Genomic DNA, 24,800 nt, shown 5'->3' on the forward strand with positions numbered 1-24,800 from the left:
TAATTTATTTAAGAATGAATGTGAGTAGTAAAACATGACATGACTCACTAGCATTTATTTATTTATTTATAGTAATGTTTTGTTAGCGTTGTCAGCTGTTCTTTGTCTTATTCTGTGCAGTCACATAAAAGTGTTTTTATGGTTTGCAAAATCTCAGGTTTCTCTCTCTCTCTCTCTCTCTCTCTCTCTCTCTCTGTGTGTGTGTGTGTGTGTGTGTGTGTGTGTGTGTGTGTGTGTGTGTGTGTGTGTGTGTGTGTGTGTGTGTGTGTGTGTGTGTGTGTGTTTAGCTGGGCCGTTTGGAGTGTCTGTGTGCCTACTGGAACGTTAACAGCCCAATCTTCTACAGAGGCTCATGGGAGGAGATAGTGGTATTGTTTTCTTTCTCTTCACCTCTCTTTGCCTTTCAGCAATCTGTGCTATTTGTTTTTTTAGATCAATGTGCACATAAAAAATAATTGCATCCTCCTGTGTAAATTTTTTTTTGTGAGCAAAATTAATATAATCATAATTTTTTATGTATTATTAACTTAATTGGTGATTTATTTTAAACCTATGCGTGTTTAAAGTTACACAAACTTTAACCATATGTAAGTGGATCAAGCAGATACAGCAAATATCAAATTGATGAAAAACTGTAGGTGCAATCTGATTTAAGTATGCTTTTATTGGTGTTATTGGTTATTTTTTATAGTTTTATTATTTAAATTATCAGTTAGAAGTACCTCACTGCTAAAAGAGAAAAATGTAATATTCCTTTGCATTGTATTTGGTAAGACAAAGTCATGAATACACAAATAGAGCTACATCTAATACACAAAAAAAAAAAAAATTGTGCTGTCCAAATTGCATCAATTAAAGCATATGTTTAAGACCAGCATTTTCCGGCCCCCTGCACTAAACATTTTTGTGCATTTTATTTAGACACAGGATAACACACAGAGAAAACCATAACTTTTGCTGTCTGCAGTACACAGAGCTCCAATGAAAAATAAATCTTGTTCAACAAAATTTATAGTGATGTTTCTAGTTATAGTGTTTTTCATTGTATATACATTACAGTTGGGAGGTATCCACTTTTGTCATATCATCATACTGTTTCAGAATATTACCATGGTATGGTATGACCGGGGGGTGGGGGTGGGGGGTCAAATACAAATGATCAAATACATGTTCTGTTTGCTTACGGGGTAACAAACTAAACGGACCAGTACAGTTTTAAATCAGTCATTCAGTAAAAGTTAATCTGTCAGTCTGACAACCATGCAAATGTTAAACTGCTTTGAATCAGGAGAGAAAAGCTGGTTAGCCTGAGCTCAATTAGCAGTATAACAATCTACTAAATTCAAGTCTGTCTGACTGAAAGCCCACTTATAAACATTTAGACGAGAATGATTCAGATCAAGTGACTGCTGTTTAAAGGACAGAAAACTGAATTTAAAGGGGGTTTTCCTGAGGTTTTGTATCTAGCTCAGCTGCAGATCCACTGAGTAACAGACACAAGTGTTTCCCATAAGTTAAAGCAAGATGAAATGATACTGGTTCTACCATGTTTGGAGTGGTAGTCAGCTATCTAGGCTTAAATAAGTTAGCTAGCATGCTAAACACCTCATCACATACCATGTTCCAGCTATCTGAGGCTCGAATTACAAGCCTCATATCTGAGATCATAGTCAAGTGAATGGTCTTAGGAGTGTTTTGACTGTTAGTAGACTAGTGTTAGTAGACTAGTTTATATAGGTTTGCTTGTACTCTTGTACTCTACACGCTCCTATTTTTTTCCCCTCGTTTTCAGAGCGCAGCATTACCAGTCAGAGGGCACTCACAGCACCCCTACCCTGTAGCTCTCTTAAATGCACACGGGGGAATGAGCTTATTTGGCTATGTACAGCATAGATACAGAACAGAAATTTGACACATCGTTATTTTGAAATACTGTCAACATTTTAAAATACTGCAAAGAACGGAATTATCATTATACTGCCCAACCTTAATATACATGGTTATTTTACTAAATACAGTTTTCTTGTATTTTGTAGGACAAACTGAAAGCAGGAATCAGCACCAAAGACGAGGAGCTGAAAGGCTATCAATACAGTATGTATCAATTCAGTTCGAAGTAGAAGTTATTTATTTTGTATATGCAGTTATTAGCAGAACTGCTTGCTCAGAAATACTCTAAAAACTACAAAACTATAATGTTCAGTTTACCACAGATAAATGTAATGAATGACAAAAAATGAATGACAGAAACAGTTTTACAAGCAAAGAAATGTCTGGGTTAAAAACAACCTAATTTGTTTTTTTTCATGAGTCATGAGTGTTGGGAAGCTATTTAACTGACTGTGTTCATGATGCGTAATTGTCAGTTAATTTTTTTTAATAGATATTAATATGCTGTATTTGCTATTTATTGAAAACATCTAGTAAATTTAGCTATTTCCTGAAGTACTAAAATACTGAGATACTGTATTAATCTGTAATATTGTTTTCTCCACAGTTTTCAAGCCCATCTTTGCTTCTGCCAAAATGTGCATCAACCCAAATTCTGACATTGAGTTAAAGTCACCCAAAGTTAACCTCCAACTGGAGGTGCAGAACATTGCTATTGAAATGACCAAGCCTCAGGTACTGCTCCGTGTCCACTGCCATGCTTTTTGAGAACCATCCACCAAGACACATGAATGTCATCTGTAGCTAAGACTTTCAGTTGACTAACTGTTATACTTGCAGTACATATACACAGAATACACAAAAAATGATGGAAATATGCAGGTGATTATGTATTCCAACAGTTTTGCACAGAAGTTTCTCTTTCACTCCTAAAACTGGGAGTACAACAGGACAGTGTATCATAAGATTGGCAGTTAAGGGTCATAGGGTTATTGGGTCATTCACTTCAAAATAAAGAAGGGGGGCATAAAACATGTTTTCATGCATGCACGTTTCATTTGCTGGTTCATTCCACTCCTGGGCTAGATAAAGATCCTGGTCTCAATCTTGTGCTAAAAACAGTATTTGTTAACAGAATAACCCTCTCAATTACATGCTGTTTACCTGCAGTACCTGTCTATGGTTGATCTACTGGAGTCCATAGACTGCATGGTAAAAAATGGCCCCTATAGGAAGTTCAGACCAGATGTCCCAGTCCATAAGCATGCTAAGCAATGGTTGGTACTGAATACGCTCTATTGCTATATAATTGGTTTGAACATGAAGTGGTCTACTGTTTGTTTGGAAGAGATTTATTATTATTATTATTATTATTATCATTAGTTGTTTTCAGGTGCCATATGCTAATTGTAGGCTGTATTTACATTATAGGTGGCTGTATGGCATCAACAGTGTGCTGGAGGTGCACATTAGGCGCTTCAACCAGATGTGGAGCTGGACCCATATCAGAAAGCATAGACAGACACTAAAAGCCTACAAGGCTGCATATAAAGCCAAACTGACTCAGGGCAAAATCAGAGAAGACACTGATAAACAGATTCTGGTATGTGTATGTGTGTGTATATATGATTGTTCAAGCATTAATAGATACATAGTACATTTTGTTGAATTGGTATTTTTCATTTGCTAGGAGCTGGAGAAAGTTTTAGATGTGTTCAGTATCACGCTGGCCAGACAGCAAGCACAGGTGGAGGTATGATCTTATTAAATATACAGTAATATAGCTGGGGCTATGCTTATCCTGTTCTTTAATTTTAGTCTCCCTCTTTGTCTCTTTCTGTCTGTCTGTCTGTCTGTCTATCTCGCTGTCTCTCTGTGATTCTGTCCTTATCTCTGTTTTGCCCTCCTTAGGTTGTTCGGTCAGGTCAGAAGGTTGTTGCCAAGAAAGTGGCATCACAAAAACAGGGAGGGGGAGGAGGAGGGGGGTTCTTCAGCAGTTTCTTTGGCAGGAAAGAAGCAAAGAAGAAAGAGCAAGAAGAGGAGAACAAAGAGCCAGAGAGTAAGTGCAAGTTTTTACACTTTTATTTTCTATTTTTTATCACTACCCTTTTACAGCTTCAAGTAGTATGTCAATTACAAGGTTATTATTACAAATAATATTTGTGCAGATATAATTTCTAAACTGCAAAAATATGAACATCTCTCTCTCTCTCTCTGTGTGTGTGTGTGTGTGTGTGTGTGTGTGTGTGTGTGTGTGTGTGTGTGTGTGTGTGTGTGAAGGTATAGATGCCATTATGACCACTGAAGAGAAAACAAAGTTATACACAGCCATTGGCTACAGCGAAAGCTCTCACAACCTGGCTTTACCAAAAAACGTTTGTATTACACTTGTACATTTACATAGTTAACAAGATTCTATAATCCCATTCTTGGAAAGCCAAATGCTGCATGTTACTTAATCAACTTGATTAACTAATCAGTAATTTATAATTTACTGCTGTGTCATAGGCACTGTGCACTTTGCTGGCCTGGATTTGGATATAAGAATTCAAATGTAAATATACAGTGATTTTATTAGTTATATTAATGAATTACATGCATGTGTGTGTACAGTATGTAGCAGTAAAAATAAACTTCAAGCTGCTGCGGACGTCAGTCACAGTCCGAGAAGCAAACGATGTTCCAGAGATCCTCAAAATACAGATGATTGACCTCAGCACCACTGTCTCTCAAAGACCTGGAGCACAAGCTATAAAGTATGCCTGATGTATACCTTCCTTACACAAAAACTCAAACACTTACACACAAATCAAAGACCTATATATGCAGAGCTGCTTATTTATTAGGTATATCTTCCTTTAGTTTTTGCTGAAGCATGGATTGTGTTCCTGGAACCATTGTGTGAACATTACGTACCTTATTACATGATGTATCATCATGCTAAAGGTTCTTCAGTGTATATTATAGACCTTATTCTGTGCCAGGAAAACATAACCCATCAGGTTGCCATACTGACATCAAACAGGATGGCTCCATGTTGTTTGTGCCAAATACTTGTCCTTCACAAGGGTCTAATTTTGATGCTGTTGAGCACCTGGCATGGTCCTGTGTGGAAGTGGCTGTTTTAAGACAAAGTTTGGTACATGGCACGTTTTGAAAGGACATTCTGCAGACCCAACACTGAATGGGGATGTAATGAGTCCTCATAAATATTTGAGGTGATGTTAAAACAACGTTAGAAGACACACATCGCAATCCATGTTTAAAGACATTTCTAAAGAAAGATTATGTAGCTACAAGAAACCAAGGATGAAGAAATCAAAGAAATGTCCATGGCCGAATAATTTTCCATTTTTACAGCAAGCTCTAACGTATTCTTAGTGATGAGCCCAGCTGTCGGCCACTGGAACTTCTTAATAGGGCATGTGATGCTGGTGAAGGTGAAACCGAAACTTCACTGGCATTATTGTCTTTTTTTGCGCATGTGTGTCTGTTTAGAAGTGTGAACTGTTTATGTTTAGACATATAGGCCACGTTAAAATGTTTGTGAACAGCCTAAACACATAGTAAAAAGAAAAGTAAAAAAGAGTAAAAAAGAAAATCCAAAATTTAATCAGTTGTGTGAATGTAGCCTAAGTATCTGATGCTAGAGACACCTGATTTATACACGAAGTCACACAATGTATGCATTTTGGAATGTACAATTTGTGGGAAGGTGGAAGGTGTACCTAAAAACCGGCAACTGGCATGTGTATTTACGACAGTAAATCTTGTGCTCTACGTGTATACATGTGTTTGTCTGCGTATTTGTGCACAGAGTGGAGGCCAGTCTGGAGCACTGGTATGTGACAGGTCTGCAGCAGCAGGGAGTGGTGCCATCTCTGATTGCATCAGTGGGGGACTCACGGTCCTCTCTGCTCAGCATCCTGTTTGAGCTCAACCCAGAAGACAGCACTGCAGACCAGCTCCTTCGAATCCACTCACAACCTGTGGAGATTATCTATGATGCAGTGAGCTACACACATTATTTTTGATTTACTATTGTTATTATTATTATTATTATATATTATATATTTTATTATTGATATGTAACTGTGTAATTTTCCTGTTTATGAATTACATCTACCTTCTGCTAACCTCATTGGCCATTTTAGATTGTACACCTACCATCTACAGACAGGTCCATGTCCAGTCAAGTATTTGGTGACACAATTATTTTACTTTTTGCCTCCACCTTTGCCTACTTTTTGATCCACAATTTGGTACATTCTTGAAAAGAATAAATGCACTGCTGAGCTCAGCAACATTAACCAAAAAACTGGAAGATTAGGTATATGTAAGTATAGTAATGCAGAATTCATTCCTTGGTAGGGGAAAACCATTTCACAACATGTAGTCAGGTCAACCCTAATCTATGCATATCTTTATCAAATTCACATCCAGAGATGTCTTCATCAATAAAAATGCAGAGGGATTACTTCAATTTACCAGATTAATGACCAATGACTGAGAAAGGGCAAACTATTTTCACATATGGGAAATGTCATTCTAATCAGTATGAACATGTAGGTAAGAGCAACTAGGGTAGAGTAGATTAACATTTATGATATGGGAACTGCCAATGAGTCAATGTTCAACCTGATTTACCTGATATAACACACATATGTGTTGATGTTTTGTAGCTAACTGTAAACAGCTTGGCAGAGTTCTTTAAGACGGGGAAGGGAGTGGACCTAGAAGTGATCACTTCAGCCACACTCAGCAAACTGGAGGAGATTAAGGAGAAGACCGCCAGTGGTAACATTTAGTTCTTCCCTCATCTGCCTTTCTGTTCAGTCTCTAACACCAGAGTGTGTGCAGTGGAGAAGGAGGCTTAGGGCATGATACTTGTGCATTAACAAATATGACAGTATTTATTATTATTATTATTATTATTAATACTATTACTGTTACTGCTACTACTACTACTACTAATAATAATAAAACAGGCCTCATTCATATCTTCCCAAGAGGTTTCTTGAATGTATTCTTGAGAGAATTCCTAACAAACAGGTTATGTAGAACTGTTTACAGCTCTTCTCTTATAATGATGTATCCCATCATTGTAGTAAATTGAACAAATTCCAAACACAGAAACATTAGTGAATGTCAGAATCTTTGTGAAAACTGTGCAAGTGGGTTTTAAGAATAAATAAATATAATTGAGAATTCATATCACTTAATAATCCTGTGAAAAAAAATATCTTTTGTCATTTCTTTGTAGGCCTTTCTCACATTATTGAGACACGCAAGGTTCTGGATCTGAGGATTGATCTCAAGCCATCTTACCTGCTGGTGCCAAAGTCAGGATTCTACCACAGTACCTCTGATCTCATGATCATAGACTTTGGTAGCCTACAAGTGAGTATTTAAAAAAAAAAAGGAGCAAGAGAGAATATTTCTCTTATGCCAGGGCATGAGAATTTGTGGATGTCATCAAATGATTTAAGTGCTAAAACCTAAGATCTCACACTTCAATGAAAGATGACACTCAATAAGAAATTGTCTTTGAAATAAAGTCTAAAAAGGTTCTAAGAAGGTTTTAGTCATCTGAAGGCATGGCTCAAGGTCTTTGTGCAATGCACGAAAAAACAGAACCTCCTCAGAAATACCTTCTATGTAGTACAAACCCATCATTACCATGTCATTCACATATAAAGGTAAAGGTAAAGGTGCACGTATTTGTCACTGTACAGTGTACAGCGAAATGTGTCCTCCGCATTTAACCCATCTGGTAGTGAACACACACTCACACACACACGTGTTAGGGGCACACACACGTGTTAGGGGCAGTGAGTACACACACACACCCAGAGCGGTGGGCAGCCAACTCCAGCGCCCGGGGAGCAGAGAGGGTAAAGGGCCTTGCTCAAGGGCCCAACAGTGGCAGCTTGCCGAGCCCGGGAATCGAACCCACAACCCTGTTATCGATATCCCGGCGCTCTAACCGCTGAGCCACCACTGCCCACATCACCACTGTCATGCAAAAACTTTGTCTCTGCATTTCTTTTGAGAATTTTGACATAATTTTAATCTGGCAGTTCTTTGTGTCAAAATAAATGATGAATGCACCAATAGAATTGACTGTTGTTTAATTGTTTATTTAACATTTAGGTCATTATACCATCATCTGATATGTTTCAGAACCAGTCAGTCAATCCAGGACTGCACAAAACTGATTTTACTGAATCAATATATGATTGATATAGTTCCTCCCCTCAAAGTTGCTCTTAATTTCCCCTTCTTAACAGGATTCTGCTCTTCACAACTCTATTGTGGAAAATGTATTCTTTATTGGACAGTAACTTGGATCACATTTTAAGCTTCATGGTGTTTTTGACCATGAGGTCTTAGCCTAATCTTAGTACAACATTATCCACTTCTTTTTTTTTTTCAGAGCATACAGAAATGAAACAATCCAAGGTTCTCTCTCACATAAGTGAAAACTGTGTAATCTTTCTTAGAATGACTCAACAAATAAGGTTCTCTAGAAATTATTATTTTAAATAGAGACAAATAGTCAGAAATAGATCTGTGCTGAGCCTCTTGCATCTCTCTCATTTACCAATGTTAATCAAGTAAAACAACGTTTTTTCCAAGACTGCTAAATCTACCATGCTTGCATGACTGATCCTCAAGCATTTGTCTGTTTATCATTTCTACTCAAAAGAAGAAGTAATGACCTCTAAGTCTAAGGCTACAAATTTTAACTTTGTTGTTATTATTATTGTTGTTGTTGTTGTTGTTATTGTTGTTGTTATTATTATTACTACAATTACTCATTGTTATTACTGATGTAATTCATGGTTTAATGGCAAGCATTTTCCACATTTTGACAAAAGCAGTTTGCATCTTAAATCTTGCATTCATATTCACACACACTGTATTTTATGCATTTTCATTAGATTTATCAATTTCTGAATCTGTGTATATGTGCAATGTTATATATAACTGTGTCTTTGTATATGTGTATTTTAGCTGAACAGTGTTGACCAGGCCAGCCATCAGCTGGCCTCTAGTTTCTCATCGCTGGAAGAGATCATGGACAGGGCATATGAGAGATTTTCATTGGAGCTACGCAGTGTTCAAGTGCTTTACAGCAAATCAGGTATGCATCAATTAAAACAATGCTAAAATCTGTAAAACGGAGAGATATAGTCCCCAGATATGATTTTATGACCGTTAAATTAAGAATCTTTCCCCTCTAAAACGACAAACCATACATGGGTACTGGAAGACTTTAGGAACATTGTGCTGTACACTTTGCTGAAAAATGAATGTTAATGTGTAAAATAAGTGATATTTATTTGACTGCAAGTATTTTTTTTTTATGATGAAGTATTGTGTGTTGGGTTTAAGTTTTTTATACTTTGTATAGTATATGTTACTGTAAGGTCAATGTACTTTCATAGGAAGAGTGTAGCTGTAAGTAACTGCTTATAACTTACACCTTAAAAATATATTAATATATAGTATTATTACACTCTTAACTTATGTTTCACCAGTACTATTTTTAGTACATTTAACAATTTTAGTAAAGTTAACATTTATGTGCTTGCACTGTCCTTATAACATAAGCCACAAAACTGCGGCTCAGAGTGGCTCAGTGGTCTAATGCTCTACCACTATTGCCCCGGGGGGACATGAGTTCGAATTCCAAGCTGAGCTACAAATCCCTCTGAGCATGCCCGCTTCCTGGCGATGCAGCATCGGGATCAGAAAAAAGGAGACCTTACCCTCTTTGTGTGGAGCATTGCTAATGTTAGGGGTGAGCAGATGGGTTAACTGGCAGTAGCAAATTGAGAGAAAAAGGGAAAAATCCAATAAAAAAAAAAATTATTTTAAAAAACAAACAAACACATATTGGTAACACATTAGTTTTAATTGGTTTTCCCATATTTGTTGGTCTGCAGAAAAATATGCTTTAATTTTTTTTTTAAGTATGATTATTTTGGACAATAACAACAACAACAGCACTAAATCATGTGAACATGACTCAATTCTGACAGTTCTGATGTCAGATAGATTATTCTTGCTTAAAGCAGCATTTGGTTTTTTTTTTCAAATTTTTGTAATGCTTGGCTCCCCCCTGGATCGGGAAGTTGGATTCACGCTTTGAGACGTGCGATCTGAGAGATACAGTATTGTTACAGAAAGTACAAGAAGCATGTGGACTGGCGCGGTAGAGTAGTATTTACAGATGAAGCAGTTACTGGTTTTACAGTAAACCATGGTAAAATTCAAGAGTGTTAGTATTACCATTTAAAATTTTTTAATTAATATTAAAGTCATGTTTGCTTACTGCACTTTGAAAAAATGTTATGATGTGTGTGTTTAACTTGCTAATAGTTAGTGTCAGAATTATTCAAAAGTGCTACAAAAAATAATTAAGAATGATGAATAATTAAAATAAAATGTGACAGAATGTGTTCAGGAAGACATCAAATTGTGAACTGAAGCGAGAACTGTGGATCTGTGTCTCCAAATACAGCTCTGAGTTAATCGACACACTAGCACGAAACAGAGCTCTGCTGAAGTTTAATCTGCACAGCTCTGAATCCACCTTTTATGTTAACACTAGCCTGTAGTGTTTGCTCTTTCTCAGGAGAGGAGACTATCAGCTCTGTCTCAAATATAGTCCATACTCCCTACATAGTACACTACTTTTAAAACTAACACAAACATCAGTATAGTTCCAGTGAACATGATAATGATTGAATCATTATGAAGATGATGATTATTATTAGTAGTAGTAGTAATAAGGAGAATATGAAAAAGAAGAATACATTTGCTATTCCCTTGTTACCAGAGTCACCAGGCAAACCCCGTAATGCTACTGGAATGATTCCACTTTTCAGCACATTTTAACAATACCATGATAATACTAACTACCATGATGATTTTGACCACTATAATCATGATATTCAATTCAATTCAATTCAATTCAATTGTATACTGTTATACTGTTTAGTAATATGTCCTAAACTGTTAGGATTTTACACAACTCCTGCCTTCTTTACCATTACACAGTGCAGTTAGCAGTGCGTCGAGCCCAGAGTGGAATGATGGAAACTATTCTCCTTATCACAAATCATTGAGTTATCACAATGATTTTGATTGCATATTATTTTAATCCTTCCTAGGTGAAGCATGGAAAAGAGCTCGTATGCAGGGTTCATCTATTCAGCACATTCTGCAGCCTATGGACTTCACTTTACAGCTTGCCAAGTGTATGGTGGAGAAAGACTCTCGCATGCCTAGGTCTGTTTGCTTTCATACAGAAAGACACTTTCTGTCTGTCTTTATTTCTTTATACAATACTCTTGCTCAGCTCTCTATGTTGTTTTGCAGGTTCAAAGTGTCTGGGGAGCTGCCATTGATGCATGTGAAAATCTCTGATCAGAAAATTCATGGGATTTTAGAACTGGTGGACAGTATTCCCCTTCCTTACACATCCCCTCCCTCCACCCCCACTCAGAAGGTCAGAGGGCCCATTTACCCACTTGTACATGCAATGTTCATTTCTACCCTACATGATGAATGACATTTACTCTAAAACATTGCTTGATGGATATTAGGACTGCACTGTATGGAACAGTAGTAGCTTTGTAATTACATAATATACATAAGAAGCCTACAAATAACACTCTGACTGATCATCACTTTTAAGATATTTTAGACTGCAGGCTGAAACTAAAGCTGCTTCAGCAGCAGACTATTTTCTGCTAATAGCACAACCTTGTGGCTTTCAGCCTTTCTGTCTCTTTGCCAAATTAGCTCCCTACTGCATGTCATTAGTCTAATGGTTGCAGTCACAACAGTCCAATTAGGGCCTTTCAAAGTGCAAACTAGTGTTTTACTCAGTTTGGCTGCAGGAGCAACATCTGATTATTTCTGTGTGGTTCTTACAACAGAGCTCTTTGTGTGTGTGTGTGTGTGTGTGTGTGTGTGTGTGTGTGTGTGTGTGTGTGTGTGTGTGTGTGCGTGTGCGTGTATGCAGGCGCTGACTATGCCGTTAGCGGATGCCAGGCCGAGGGTATTGAGTTTAGATCCATCAGCACTGCCATATTCCATTGAGTCAGGTTAGACATACCAATATTATCTATTTAATTATTTATATATATATATATATATATATATATATATTTTTTTTTTTTTTTTTTTTTGTTTCCCTATATATTCCTACTGGAAAAATTAAACTGTATTAAAGTAAGAGTTATGAACAGTACTGAACATATGCTGGTCTAAACAAGGTCCACTTCATCATTATAGGGGGCTTGCAAATTTGGAAAAAGTATTAAATAAAATGTGTCATCTTTAATGATCCAAGGATCTATGTACCATGTTAGACACTATCTGGATTCTGTTTCTTGTAGGGTTTATTTTGTATACGAAAACAATTTATACTGGATACAATGTATACATGAGTCTTTACAAATATGTGTATGTTCAGATTCCGAAGAAGAAACCAGTGAAATGTCTCTGGATGAGGAAGCTCAGAGATCGGCTCTTGAAGAGCTAACAAATGTTCAGTTTAAATTTGAAGTCAAAATGGTAAGCTTATTTTTTCCATGGTCACATTTGATGCTTTATTCACATGTACTATTTCAATGTTCACTTTAAACTCACTCACCTCTGTTTTAACCCTTAAAAGTACTTTTTTTGGCTATAATGCTAAAATATAATTACATAATTAAATGCCAACAACATAGAGTTTGCATTTTCTGCATTTGGTCCCATTGTTAATAAATGTAAAGAGTACTAGAAGATTCAATTCACAACTATATTTTTCAAATCTTAATATTTCAGATATAATAATAATAATAATAATAATAATAATAAAATCCTCCTGAAAGCTTAGAATCCACAGTTCAGTTTCAGTTCCATTATCGCTAATATATATAATATAATATATAATATCGCAGACATCGCATAATAACTGTGACTTCTGATGGTACCTGTTTGTGTCTGTGTACACTAATGTGTGTTTAAGTGTAAATCTGTGTGCTGCATGTTTGTGTATGTGTATGTGTGTTCAGGTGCTTTTGGAGCTCACACGTCAGGCAGCTCAGGAAGACACAGTGTTGGCTTTGAATGTGTCTCAGCTGGGTGCTGAAGGCAAGCTGAGGACGTATGACCTCACTGTGACCTCGTACCTGCGCAAGATCAGCCTGAACTACTGTGAGGCTGGAGGTACATGATGATACATATATATTGTGTGTATAAAATAATAATGGTGCGAATTTACAATGTACTGTACAAAATGACAAATAATGCCATTGGTATTTTTTAACAATGCCCTTTTCTTTGTGTATGTCTGTGTGTGTTTTAGTTGCCCAGAATCAACCACTTTATTTAATTAGCTCATCAGACAAACAGGAGTCTGATCTTCTGAAAGTGGAATACACCAAGGTAAGCACAGAAAGTCCCACTAGTATAAAAACACTCTTACTTATGTTTGATTTTAAGGATAAGGTGTATGTGTTTTTCTCTCTCTTATGCAGGCTGATGCATGCGGACCAAGCTTTCAGAGCTTGTTTGACAATACAGAACAGACACTAAAGGTAAACTGTCCTTGCTAGTTGTGGTGTTCATGGCTCTCTATAATGTTTACATTAGGGATACCATTGTTGAATAAATCATATACTTCTCCATGTGGGAGACCTTTAAGGCATCAGGAATGCCTGAAATTCAAAGTCTGTGAGACCAAAAAAAGAGCTAGCAGATCCTTCCTTCTTGGTTCTCCTTATATGATAAACCATCTGTGGCAGTGACATTATTACCCCTGAACAGTTCAGCTCTAGTCTCTTTATCGCTGAAAACGGCAGAAATGGCAAGGCTGTGGCTTTTAAAAATGGTAATGGGGGATTTAATTATTTAAAAAAAAGAAGAAATTTACTATTTAGTGATATAAACCTGTAATCTGTTGTTTTAGACACTTCTCTTCAGCTGCGTCTGCCTTTATGTGTGCCTGTATGTGTGGGTGAGAGATCCCCCGCATGCAGAGCAGGCCACTGAAGGCAATGTGTATGGATTTTAGCTGTTTTTCCAAGCTGGATTACTTGTTGGTAGTTGTTGACAGGTTGAGGATGCTGGATAGATAGGGTAAGTCTTGTTGTTTGCTATGATCTGTGTATGTCTGTGGGTTACTCTGATCCTGAGTTAAGAAGCCTAGAATACTGTCTTTGCGGGAATCTGGTTCAGTGAACGGATCCCATAGAACTGCCTAATTATCCGATATCTGATCCAGCTAATTTTGTCAGTATCTGGACTGATATCCGATCCTACCATGTAATGGTAATTAAACCTGCTGGATTTTTCTCCTCCAAAATAAAGCTCAGTAAGTAAGTTTTTAGCCTGTCCATTAAGAGATGTGTTTACGTCATCCTAGCAGATCTGACTCTGATACGCTCCACTGTCTGAATGACGCTGCTTTCCACACTGTACAAGTCCACTGCTAAGCTCCATGCCGCTGTAAAGAGTGTGCTGCAACAGGCGTGCAGGGTCACACAAATGTTTTGAGCGACGACTTCAACCAAGACGAACCAGGCTTTCATTTGTGTTGGATAGGCTTCTAGGCATGTTAACTGTCCTCCTGTTGGCTGTGCTGAAGCCCAGTAAAGATTTCTGAGGAAGGTAGAAAACTACTGAGCCCTCTGTTAAATGGTGCAGGCAGAGATTTGATAACACAGTGATGGCGCAGTGACTGTGATAAAAGTCTTTTCTTATTTCTTATTCTTATTCTTACTTATTAAGAGTTTCTTATTTGTCTTGTTTTTACTTTTATTTTTAGTATGACTACAGTGCTGTTTAAAAGTCTCAAACTAGCCAAATAAGTAATATAAAGTATAATAACTTGTTTATTTGTGTCAAAATCAACATATAAAACAGCCATAACATTAATACCACTGAGAAGTGAAGTAAAAAAAAAACCTTTATCTTCATCTACAGTGAAATCTGTCAAGGAGTAGGATATATTAGGCAGCAAGTGAACAGTCAGTTTGTAAAGTTGATGTGTCAAAAGCAGTAAAAATGATCAAGTGTAAGGACAAATCAGGCAGGGATTGTGGAATGTTCCCAGTATGCAGTGGATAGTACCTACCAAAAGTGATTCAAGAAAGGAACCACCTGTAAACCTGTGTCTGGGCCATGGGCAACTAAGGCGTATTGATGCGATCCATGGAGGCCTCACTTTACAAATTTCAGGATCTGCTGCTAATGTCTTGGTACTGGATGCCATGGGGCGCCTTCATACGTCTTGTGGAGTCCATGCCTCAAAAGGTCATATCTGTTGTGGCGGCACAAAGGGAACTAGTCAGTATTAGACACGTGTTAATGTAATTGCTATTCTGTCTATTAAAATTTTGGTCATAAGAAATGTGGGAATTAAGTTTTTTTTTTTGTTTGTTTTTTTACAGGTTGAGTTTTCCTCACTGGACTTCCTTCTACACACAAAAGCCCTATTATCCACCATTAACTACCTGAATGCAGCAGTGCCTCAGGAGCTTACAGCTTCTAAAGAGAGGGACACCAAAAAGCAAGCTGACCGAGCTGCAGCAGGGAAAACAGGTACACATGCACAAACATAGTTCTGTCTCATCTCATTTTACATCAAATTCTAAAGTAAACTTTGGTTGCTCTGTTGCTCTGATTGATTTAGTTCAAAGATGACAATTGATATTAATGGATAAATAATGCTTTTTGTGACCCTGTGTTTTTCCACTGACCTTTATGTAATGCAGGATACATCTGATGCATGTGAACAGGCATGGTACAGACTGAATACTTGATGTAATCTGCTCTAAGTAGTTTATTAGCAGATCTATCTATATATGTTACTTCCATGCTTTTCTAGTATCTAAGAGTTCAAAGGACTCTGGGGTGGTGAGTTTTAAGCTATATACCATGCTGGGATCCTTTGGAGTGGTTGTGTGTGATGACCGAAGCAGTATCGCAGACATTCAAATCAAAGGTAGAGTTTGTAAAATTATATATATTTTTTCCTTCAGCTGCAGCGTTCAGCATAGGTACAAGTTGCAAGTTTATTATTTTTTTCCTTAGGCATTGATGCATCTGTGGTTGTCCAAACCAAAGAAACAGAGGTGTTTGCCCGATTGCGGGACATTGTAGTGGTCGATGTGGACCCAAAAACGACACACAAAAAGGTTTGACACGATCTGATGGACTACAGCTGTGCAACCTAGTCATTTTCTACACACAGCATCTGTTGATTAGTATTTTAGAGTTGCTGTAGTTAAAATTTGGCACCACTGGATGTCACTGGATTTACATAGCTGTGTACGTGGGTGTTTGTGTTTGTGCTGTCTCTGGCAGGTGGTGTCTATTGTTGGAGAGGAGGTGTTCAGCTTTAAGATGAGTTTGTACCCTGGAGCCACAGAAGGAGAGGGTTACTCTGACACATCGAAAGTGGACAGCAAGGTCACCCTGAGACTAGGCTGCATCCAGATAATCTACCTGCACAAGTTCCTCATGTCTCTGATGGTGAGATGATGATGGTGACTCCTTTTGGTGCCTGAAATTCTCTTTACAATTGCCTTGATAAAAACGAGTATACAGTGTGAGTGTGATAAACGTTTTCAAAAAACAATTAAATTGTATGTGTGTGTGTGCATATATATATATATATATATATATATATATATATATATATATATATATATATATATATATATATATATATATATATATATTAACAGTAATATAGAATTACTGCAGAAATAAAGCAGTGTATACTGTTGTGTGTGTATATTGAGTATTTCTGAAACACCTTCTTCTAAGTTTCTTGTTAATAAATTGGGGGGGGTGGATATATTTTTTTAACTAAGAAAAAAAAACAATTTTAGTTTGCTATCAATACCTTTTTCCACCCTATTCAGCAAACAGCTCCTCTTTGCCTCCTTTGAGGTGACCTAAACAGATATAACCCACAACTTGTGATGTATTTTTTTTATTGGCAAATATATAGTAATGAGATGCTATTAAATACAGTTTGATTGAGCATATTAAAGACATTCCTAATAGATTTTGTTTCTATATTTGTTCTTTGATGTTCATGTTGGAACATTTTTTTTTCTAGTTTAGTTTAATTTAATTTTCTCTTCTGATTGTTGTTTTTAAATGTGTTTCTTATTTCCAGGAATCTTTTAGCTTTCAGTTTCCCTCTGCTGATGAGGTACAGGTTTGGGCATGCAGCATCAAAAGCCCTTTGCTTTGCGGCTTCACTATTAATGCACCCTTGCACATTCGCCCACATTAAATTTTTAACAGTGGATTGCAGTTTAATGTTCTAGTATAAGTAAATGTTAATGTCAATGTGATGAGCTTAGTAATTGGAATCTAATAGTATATTATATAGTATATTATATATTATATTATATTATATTATTATATTAATACTTAATATAAACAGTAGGATGCACCAATATGAGAATTATGGGCCAATACAGATATACCAAATAAAATGTTTAATGTTTCTGCTGAAACCAGATTCATAACACAACCAATGCAACAGAATAAATACAATGCATATATCTAAGCTAAATCTCTCAGTTTGTGCATCCCTATTTAATAGTTGTTATTATTAATATTAACACATTGACTAATAGTAGCTCATATTCTAGTAACCCGCAGTTAAATAATAATTTTATAATAATTTTATGAATAATGAATTTTCAATACTAAACTGGCCTCTGGTTTATTCCTTACCATCCATACAAAATGTGTTTTCCAAATTTGTCTAATCTATTCTGTTTTTTTTCCCTACTATTTGAGATATATAAGACATTTTTTATTAATACTTAACAGTTTTAATCCTAGTTTATTTAAACACTTTGCACTTAAGTTTCTAAACTTTTCTTTTTTTTTGGAATCAGTTAAATGACTGATAGTTTCCCCGACATAAAAAGATTCCGTTGCCTGCAGATTATTCTGGTGTATTGAAAAGTCATGCTGTAATAGTAATAAAAGCAGCTAATACATCATGTTCACAAATGTGTACATACATATGACACATGTATTTGAGTAAATCACTGTATGTATGGACCTGCTTGCAAAAAACTTGACACTGAATGTCTGAACAAAGAGGATGTTTTTAATAATGAGCACATCTCTCTCTACATGCTTTGCAGACTTATAGCACACACTCCAAATGGTCCGATATGCCATGCATCACGTCCTTTTTTTTATTTATTTATTTTTTAACAAAGTACACCCTCACCTCTGACAATGCTCTAATCACTATTCTTCAAATTTACAACTTGGTTGTAAATTTGGTTTTCAGAGCTTACAGAAGGTGAGAGCATCTCTGCATGATGTTTATCTTTTACAGGCTAGCTCATTAAGATTCTCTCACTTCTTACAGACCTTCTTAAGTTGTTACTTAAAAACATGGCTTATAATCCCATCCCTCTCAGAATTTAACATGGATCATTTGCTAATTGTCTTTTCTGTTCCCTAGACATTTGTGGACAACTTCCAGACAGCCAAGGAGGCCTTAAGTGTGGCCACAGCTCAGGCAGCAGAGAAAGCAGCCTCAAGTGTGAGGGACTTTGCACAAAAGAGTTTTAGACTTTCCATGGATATCCGACTGAAGGCTCCACTTATCATCATCCCGCAGTCCTCCACATCCCATAATGCCTTTGTTGTGGACTTGGGTCTCATCACTGTAAGCAACAGCTTTTCTCTGCTTCCGGCTGAGGGCTTTCCTCTACCAGCCGTGATGGAGACTGTGGACATCAAACTTACTCACCTTAAGTTATCAAGGTACAGTATTTTTAAAAATGTGTTTGTTTAAAATGATTGTAGGATTTGTAATAACCTTTAACCTCTTAACTCTTAGACGACTAAGGTTTATTACTGTCATTACTGTCATACTTTTCAAATGTGATAACAAATGTATGACTAATCACATAGGTAGTTGTGTAATGTGTAAAAGCATAATTTTGAAAATCTGATTTGTAAATAACAAAAAAGAATATTGTGTAAAATATTTTAACAAAATGTAAAAGATGTGTATATACCAGGGAGTTATAATAGGAAGGTTAAGAAAAAGGTTTTTGGAAACCTCTATTTAGTTTTTGAATTTCTCTTGTTTTCAGGACAGTTCTGCGGCGTGATGCCCCTCAACCAGAATTTGAGCTATTGCAGCCTATTAACCTGGAGCTATTCGTTAAGCGTAACCTTGGAGCCTCCTGGTTTACAGAGATCCCTGGAGTGGAGGTTAAAGGAGTGCTGAAGTCAATGAATGTGAGTTACTCATTTAAGAGTTCAGTTGGGTTCTCCGTTTCTTTTGTTTGTATGTTTTATTAGTTGGTAGATGTTTTTTGTACACGGGAAACACAAGTTAATGAACATTTTTTTTCTTTTTCAGAAATAATGTAATAAATCTTCATTGCTTAACATTTATTTATAGTAATTCTTGTTGTGTAGATACCATGCTACTTGAACACAATGCTACTTGTGTTACAAAATAACCAAGGTACATCAACAAAAAGCTTTATTTCGCTGAAAACACTGATCAAAATTATGGAACAGCAATGACTGTAGCACAGAGAAAGATTACAATAAAATTTTCTTTAGTTTCTATTGGGTTTAGATCTGGAACATGAGCTGGCCATTTCTTTGTCAATGTTTTTTAAGGAATTGCTTCACCTGTTTTGCTGTGTGACAGGGGGCACTGTCCTGCATGAAAATTGCTGTCTGATTGGGTGATGAATGCATTGTCGAAGAATGTTCTGATAAACATTTGCGTTCACCCTGCCATTTTGCAGTATAAGAGGTCCAACTCCTGCTGCCGAAAACATTCCACAAACCATAACATTTTCTCTTTCACCTTACACTGACATCTTTGGGTTCAGTCTTCCCGCGGTTTGATAAACATGTTTCCCATCGAACCCAAATAAATTAAACTTGCGTTCATCACTAAAGTGAACTTTGGACCACTTCTTTGTCCACACAACATGCTCTTCAGCAAAGGTTAGTTTTGATTAGTTTTGCTAATAAGAGGTTTGATCACTGCAGAGTGGGCTTTCAGTCCAAATGCTCTTAAACTTTGAGACACTGTATGGCAAGACAGATTCTTACCCTGCTCAGTGCTGAACTGGCGAGCCATTCCAGCTGTAGTGTTATACCGATGCCCATTGAGATTCTCAGAATTATCCTGTCCTCTCTAGCATTTGTCTTCCGTGAACAACCAGCCTTCTTGGGGGACTCGAATGAGTTTGTGATGTTGTAAAGATGCAATATTTCTAAAAATCACATATTTGAAACGACCAACTTATCTTGCTATGGCTGATGGGGTCATCCCTTTGGCCTTCATCTGGACAACCTGCTGTCGGAGGGTTGCAGTCCTCTTGGAACAGCTCACCAGATTGCAAAATCTTTGAAAAAAGTATTTGTCAGATATTTAAGGAAATTAGCACTAGGTGCCAGATTAACACCAATAACTGAAAGGTATCTGAAAGTGTTCTCTAATTTTGATCAAGGTTCTTCTTCGTCTCATTTAAGGTTTTTATACTGTACTTCTTTTAATACTTAGAATATATGTAACTCTTGAAATATGCTTAAAATACTGCTCTTTTACTCCTGTTTTGTAGCATTTCAAATAAGACTACACATTAACCTTCACATTTAGAAAAGTGTAGGTTGTTCTCTGTCTTTTGCAACTGGACTGTAAAGGAGAAAAGAAAAATATTTGCCTGACAACAAATGTTTCCCCTGCTTGCCCCCTAGCTAGCTCTTGGTCAAGAAGACTTGGTTGTTATGATGAGCATCCTAGCAGAAAACATTGGGGAAGGTAGCAAAGCATTTTCATTTGACTTGAAGAAACCTGCCATTGAAGGTAAAAAGCAGCAACTGCTTTTCCATGAATAGTAATAATTTGCATGTATGTTAAATAAAATGCAGCAGAAAAAAAGTAAATAAAACAAAAATAATTATTTCAAATTTATTTGAGAGCTGGATGGAAACCTGCATGTTGTTATTATAATTCTATTCCTCCCACATGTTTTATAGACATTGCTTCCTTATGTTTTCCATAGATAAATCTGATAGGAATGAAGAACACAAAGAGGTACTTTCTGTGGAGACAGGAAGTCAGTCAAGAGATATCAAAGGAAAGTTCAGTGAGAACGTTGTCAGTGTTCTCCTCAACTTTGAAATCATGGAGGTATAATGATTATTTATTTATTTATATATATATATATATATATATATATATATATATATATATATATATATATATATATATATATAAAGCTCAAATGGTTATCCATCAGCCGACATATAATATTTTTTGTGTTTTACACTCTGCTGTCTGCTTAGTTGGGTAAAATCCGCTTCTGTCTGTGTAGGTCATGATGACTCTGAAAAAAACAGAGAAGGGAAATGAGTGTCCCTTTTTGGTGCTGCATGCAAATCAGCTTGGAGTTCACACCAAAGTACACAAATATGACATGCAGGTCACCACATACATCAAGACTATCTCCATGAAGTGCTTGGAGTTTCCTGGTATGTAATACATATTAATAACTGGTATTTGATGGTAATAAGTATTAGCAGTAGTAGTGGTCTAGCTTAAAACTGCAAATCCAACAGTTCACAGTGCATGACATGATTTGCAACAGAAAACATTGTGGTAAAGCAAACAACTGAGAGAACTGCAGGATGGAATAAGAGCAGGAAGACCTGCACATAAAATGCTAGTTACAGATGTGACCGTCATTTAGTAGATGACAGCCAGGCTTCCTCCTTTGCAGTTGAAAAATCTCTGCTGCGCCAGCTGCAGACCAAAACTGTCACTATGGGTGACAACAGCCCACACAGTCACGAGAAGTACCTCAGAGGCAGTATGTGATGTTATAATAATTATACATTATTTAGGAGTTGAGTAAAAACAGTTGGAGACCTCACTTCATAATAGTTATTGTAGTTATTCATGTAGTTGAATAACTTGTAGTTATTATTCTTAGTTTTGAAAGCTGTGCCATTGAATGATCATCATCCGGTCAGTTTCAGGTAACAGATAATAGATTCAACTTTTTTTTCTTGGCACAAACAAGTCATTGTATGTTGGTATTGTTGTTAAAAATCTGAACCAGTAAAAGCTTTTTGATAGCATGTCGTTTCTCGTGTTTTTGATAGCATGTCTTTTCTCATGTCAGTTTTGCATATGTTTCTTTCTTATTGTTATAGATTCATATGGTGAGCCTCTCTGCATCCTCAGTTCATCAGCAGAACAGGGAGCTGAACTCTTAAAAGTGAAGTATGTCAAGGTAGGTCTTTCTTTTTATTCTCTCTTATCTCTTTATTTATCTCTCTTATTTCTTTATTAATCTGTCTTTAGCCTTCCCCCATTTAATACTATTTTGAATGCTACATTCTATTATTAATAAATAGTACATCAGAACATATAAACTTAAATATACAGATAAATAGTCTATTATAGACTGCTCTGCAAATATAATTTTCAGGATGGGATTCTCAGAATCAAATAAAATGTATTTGTATAGCACTTTTTACAACTGATGTCACAAAGCAGCTTTACAAGAATCCAGTAATAAGACAAGACAGTTGCAAGGAAAAACTCCCTCAGGGCTGGAGAACCAAGACTCTTTCTCCTCTGGTCAGAACTGCTTATACATTACCACCACCACATATGTTTTTCTGCGCAGTAATGATTATGGTTAATGGTGGTAATAATAATAGCAGCAAATACTTCAGTGTAGTTGGTAGGCAGATAGCAGCAGCTGGGAAGCTCAGCAGTCAGTCTTCTAATTGTGTAGAATGTACTGCTTTCACACCAGGTCACAACCTGGTTTCCATATGTGTCTGTAAAAGAGAGGGGAGAGGTACTATAAGGATTCTAGCCCAAAAGTTACATTTTGCAGGCATTTTTCGTATGGTCTATGATAAACAATTTATATTCAATTTCACATATATTTTCAAATGATAAATATTCATATTTTAGTGTATATTCAGATTTAATTGTGTCCTTATTTTTTTAGTTCCTTTTGCAGTGGAGCGACTAGATTAAACTTTTAAGATATGATCTGTTATACAGGCTGACCGAAATGGGCCTAATTTTGGTACCGATTTCAATAACACGGAACAGAGGATTGATGTAAGTGTTAAATTATTTACGTCATGTTATTTTTTGGATTTGTATTATTATTTATTAATTCTTATTATTTGTTTTTGTAGGTCAAGTTTTCCTCATTGGACCTGATGCTGCATACTGAGGCTCTTCTCTCCACAATGGACTTCCTGTCTGCTGCCGTGTCGTCTGGCAGCCTACCCTCATCTGAGAAAGAGATCAAGAGGAATGGAGATACAAGAACAAGCTCTGCCAAAAGTAGTATGAGAACACTCACACATACGCATTCATGGAGTGTCCTAACTTTTTCACATGACTGTAGACACAAAAGGATTCAGGGGTTTAACCTGGGGTTAGAATGGACTCTCACACAGTGACTGCTTTACTAAAATACACATGGTCAGACATTGCTTTGTAATACATTTAAACATGCACACTGTTTGAAATCTCAATGGGACTTGCTTTCTGAGGAAGCCTAGCAACACCATTTTATGAATTATGAGTTACCGCTCCTCACTGCTATGTCATATGTTGCTTAACTCTTGCAAAACACAAAGGAAAGGGGTTTTTCACCAGAAGTGCCAAAAAAGGCCCAATGCAGTGTGTCTTCAGGAGTATCTATATCTTTCTCTCTCTGTTTTTCCTTCTTTAAAACCCAAGCTTGAATATCAACGTCCTTCATGTGACTGTTATTATTCTACTGCTGGGGTTTTAGCCCAACACCATTCATTTATTTTCAAGAACGTGCACTTGGCGGCTCAGATACAAATACTCAGGAAAACAGTGAGGTGTTTTAAAAACCTCATATAAATAACACTCCACAGCTATGTTGGTATTACTGTGGTCCTATGGTGGTAACATTTATGAATGGGGGCCCAGATGACAACATGCACATACAAGCTGTAACTACTAGGTATAACTACAAACTGCATCTATATGGTAAGGTTCTTTGACATAATGAACAGAAGCTCCTAATTATTCAAAATTGTATATTAGGTCCACAGTTTGATTGGGATCAATTCTGGGTTCATAATTTGATATTCTCACAATATTCTAAAATTTAAGATAGGAACAGTTATCTTTATCCAGTAAATAGGTTGCAAAATCTACTAATGCAATGAGGATACTGGAGTGGGTTACTGGTTTGTGTTGTTTTTTTTTTTTTAACATTGCTATAGCATTAGATATAATTAAATAAATACCAGTTGCCCATGCAAAGTAGTGAATAATTGCTATTGGGAACTTTCCTGTCCTCACTTCATTACGGTAGCACTGTAGCCATGTGAACAGCTGGAAACAATTTAGACACAACCAATCACGTATTTGTAACATGCAAACATGCACAAAGCAGTAGCTCTGTTTCTTTTCCAGCTGTAGTGAGCTCCCCCTCTGATGGTGGCATCACTGATCTGAAGATAGACATGCAGCTGGGGGCATTCAATGTGCTAGTATGTGACCAGCGATGCAACATGGCCGACATCAAGATTCAGGGTTGGCGTCATTTATACCCTCCTGCATCAAGTAACATTTAATTCTAGTGTGTGTTTATGCTAGGTTATGCTAAAATATCTCTCACCCCACCCTCTAGGTCTGCATGGTTCTTTGTTAATGCAGGGGACCCAAACGCATATGCTTGCTAGACTCCGTGATTTTGTTGTCATTAATGTAGATCCAAAAACCATTCACAAAAAGGCAAGTAAATATGCTACGCCTCAAAAATATCTTATAAATGTAAATATCCAGGCATCTGTGGAACATT

At 36.6% G+C, this 24,800-nt stretch overlaps 1 protein-coding gene across 12 annotated transcripts in view; it reads left to right on the forward strand.

The window, feature by feature from the left end:
- Window positions 1–24,800, forward strand: part of vps13c (vacuolar protein sorting 13 homolog C) — a 70,625-nt gene that overhangs the window by 9,028 nt on the left and 36,797 nt on the right. For 5 of the 12 annotated variants that reach the window (XM_072661160.1, XM_072661152.1, XM_072661158.1 and 2 more), the window contains 36 exons: window positions 288–368; window positions 2,037–2,094; window positions 2,498–2,625; window positions 3,061–3,167; window positions 3,322–3,493; window positions 3,581–3,643; window positions 3,802–3,949; window positions 4,171–4,265; window positions 4,504–4,646; window positions 5,708–5,900; window positions 6,573–6,687; window positions 7,154–7,290; window positions 8,908–9,037; window positions 11,073–11,190; window positions 11,281–11,410; window positions 11,930–12,011; window positions 12,383–12,483; window positions 12,969–13,122; window positions 13,262–13,341; window positions 13,434–13,493; window positions 15,348–15,498; window positions 15,785–15,901; window positions 15,991–16,094; window positions 16,264–16,431; window positions 17,087–17,122; window positions 18,407–18,711; window positions 19,047–19,194; window positions 20,680–20,788; window positions 20,988–21,115; window positions 21,300–21,456; window positions 21,705–21,794; window positions 22,141–22,220; window positions 23,009–23,068; window positions 23,149–23,302; window positions 24,413–24,532; window positions 24,630–24,733. In XM_072661160.1, the coding sequence (XP_072517261.1) occupies window positions 288–368; window positions 2,037–2,094; window positions 2,498–2,625; window positions 3,061–3,167; window positions 3,322–3,493; window positions 3,581–3,643; window positions 3,802–3,949; window positions 4,171–4,265; window positions 4,504–4,646; window positions 5,708–5,900; window positions 6,573–6,687; window positions 7,154–7,290; window positions 8,908–9,037; window positions 11,073–11,190; window positions 11,281–11,410; window positions 11,930–12,011; window positions 12,383–12,483; window positions 12,969–13,122; window positions 13,262–13,341; window positions 13,434–13,493; window positions 15,348–15,498; window positions 15,785–15,901; window positions 15,991–16,094; window positions 16,264–16,431; window positions 17,087–17,122; window positions 18,407–18,711; window positions 19,047–19,194; window positions 20,680–20,788; window positions 20,988–21,115; window positions 21,300–21,456; window positions 21,705–21,794; window positions 22,141–22,220; window positions 23,009–23,068; window positions 23,149–23,302; window positions 24,413–24,532; window positions 24,630–24,733 (4,326 nt within the window). The remainder of the gene's footprint in view (window positions 1–287; window positions 369–2,036; window positions 2,095–2,497; window positions 2,626–3,060; window positions 3,168–3,321; window positions 3,494–3,580; window positions 3,644–3,801; window positions 3,950–4,170; window positions 4,266–4,503; window positions 4,647–5,707; window positions 5,901–6,572; window positions 6,688–7,153; window positions 7,291–8,907; window positions 9,038–11,072; window positions 11,191–11,280; window positions 11,411–11,929; window positions 12,012–12,382; window positions 12,484–12,968; window positions 13,123–13,261; window positions 13,342–13,433; window positions 13,494–15,347; window positions 15,499–15,784; window positions 15,902–15,990; window positions 16,095–16,263; window positions 16,432–17,086; window positions 17,123–18,406; window positions 18,712–19,046; window positions 19,195–20,679; window positions 20,789–20,987; window positions 21,116–21,299; window positions 21,457–21,704; window positions 21,795–22,140; window positions 22,221–23,008; window positions 23,069–23,148; window positions 23,303–24,412; window positions 24,533–24,629; window positions 24,734–24,800) is intronic. The other 7 variants (XM_072661156.1, XM_072661157.1, XM_072661161.1 and 4 more) reach the window with 4 other exon arrangements.

The sequence above is a fragment of the Salminus brasiliensis genome, chromosome 17 (assembly GCF_030463535.1).
Source record: "Salminus brasiliensis chromosome 17, fSalBra1.hap2, whole genome shotgun sequence".
Lineage (NCBI taxonomy): Eukaryota > Metazoa > Chordata > Actinopteri > Characiformes > Bryconidae > Salminus > Salminus brasiliensis.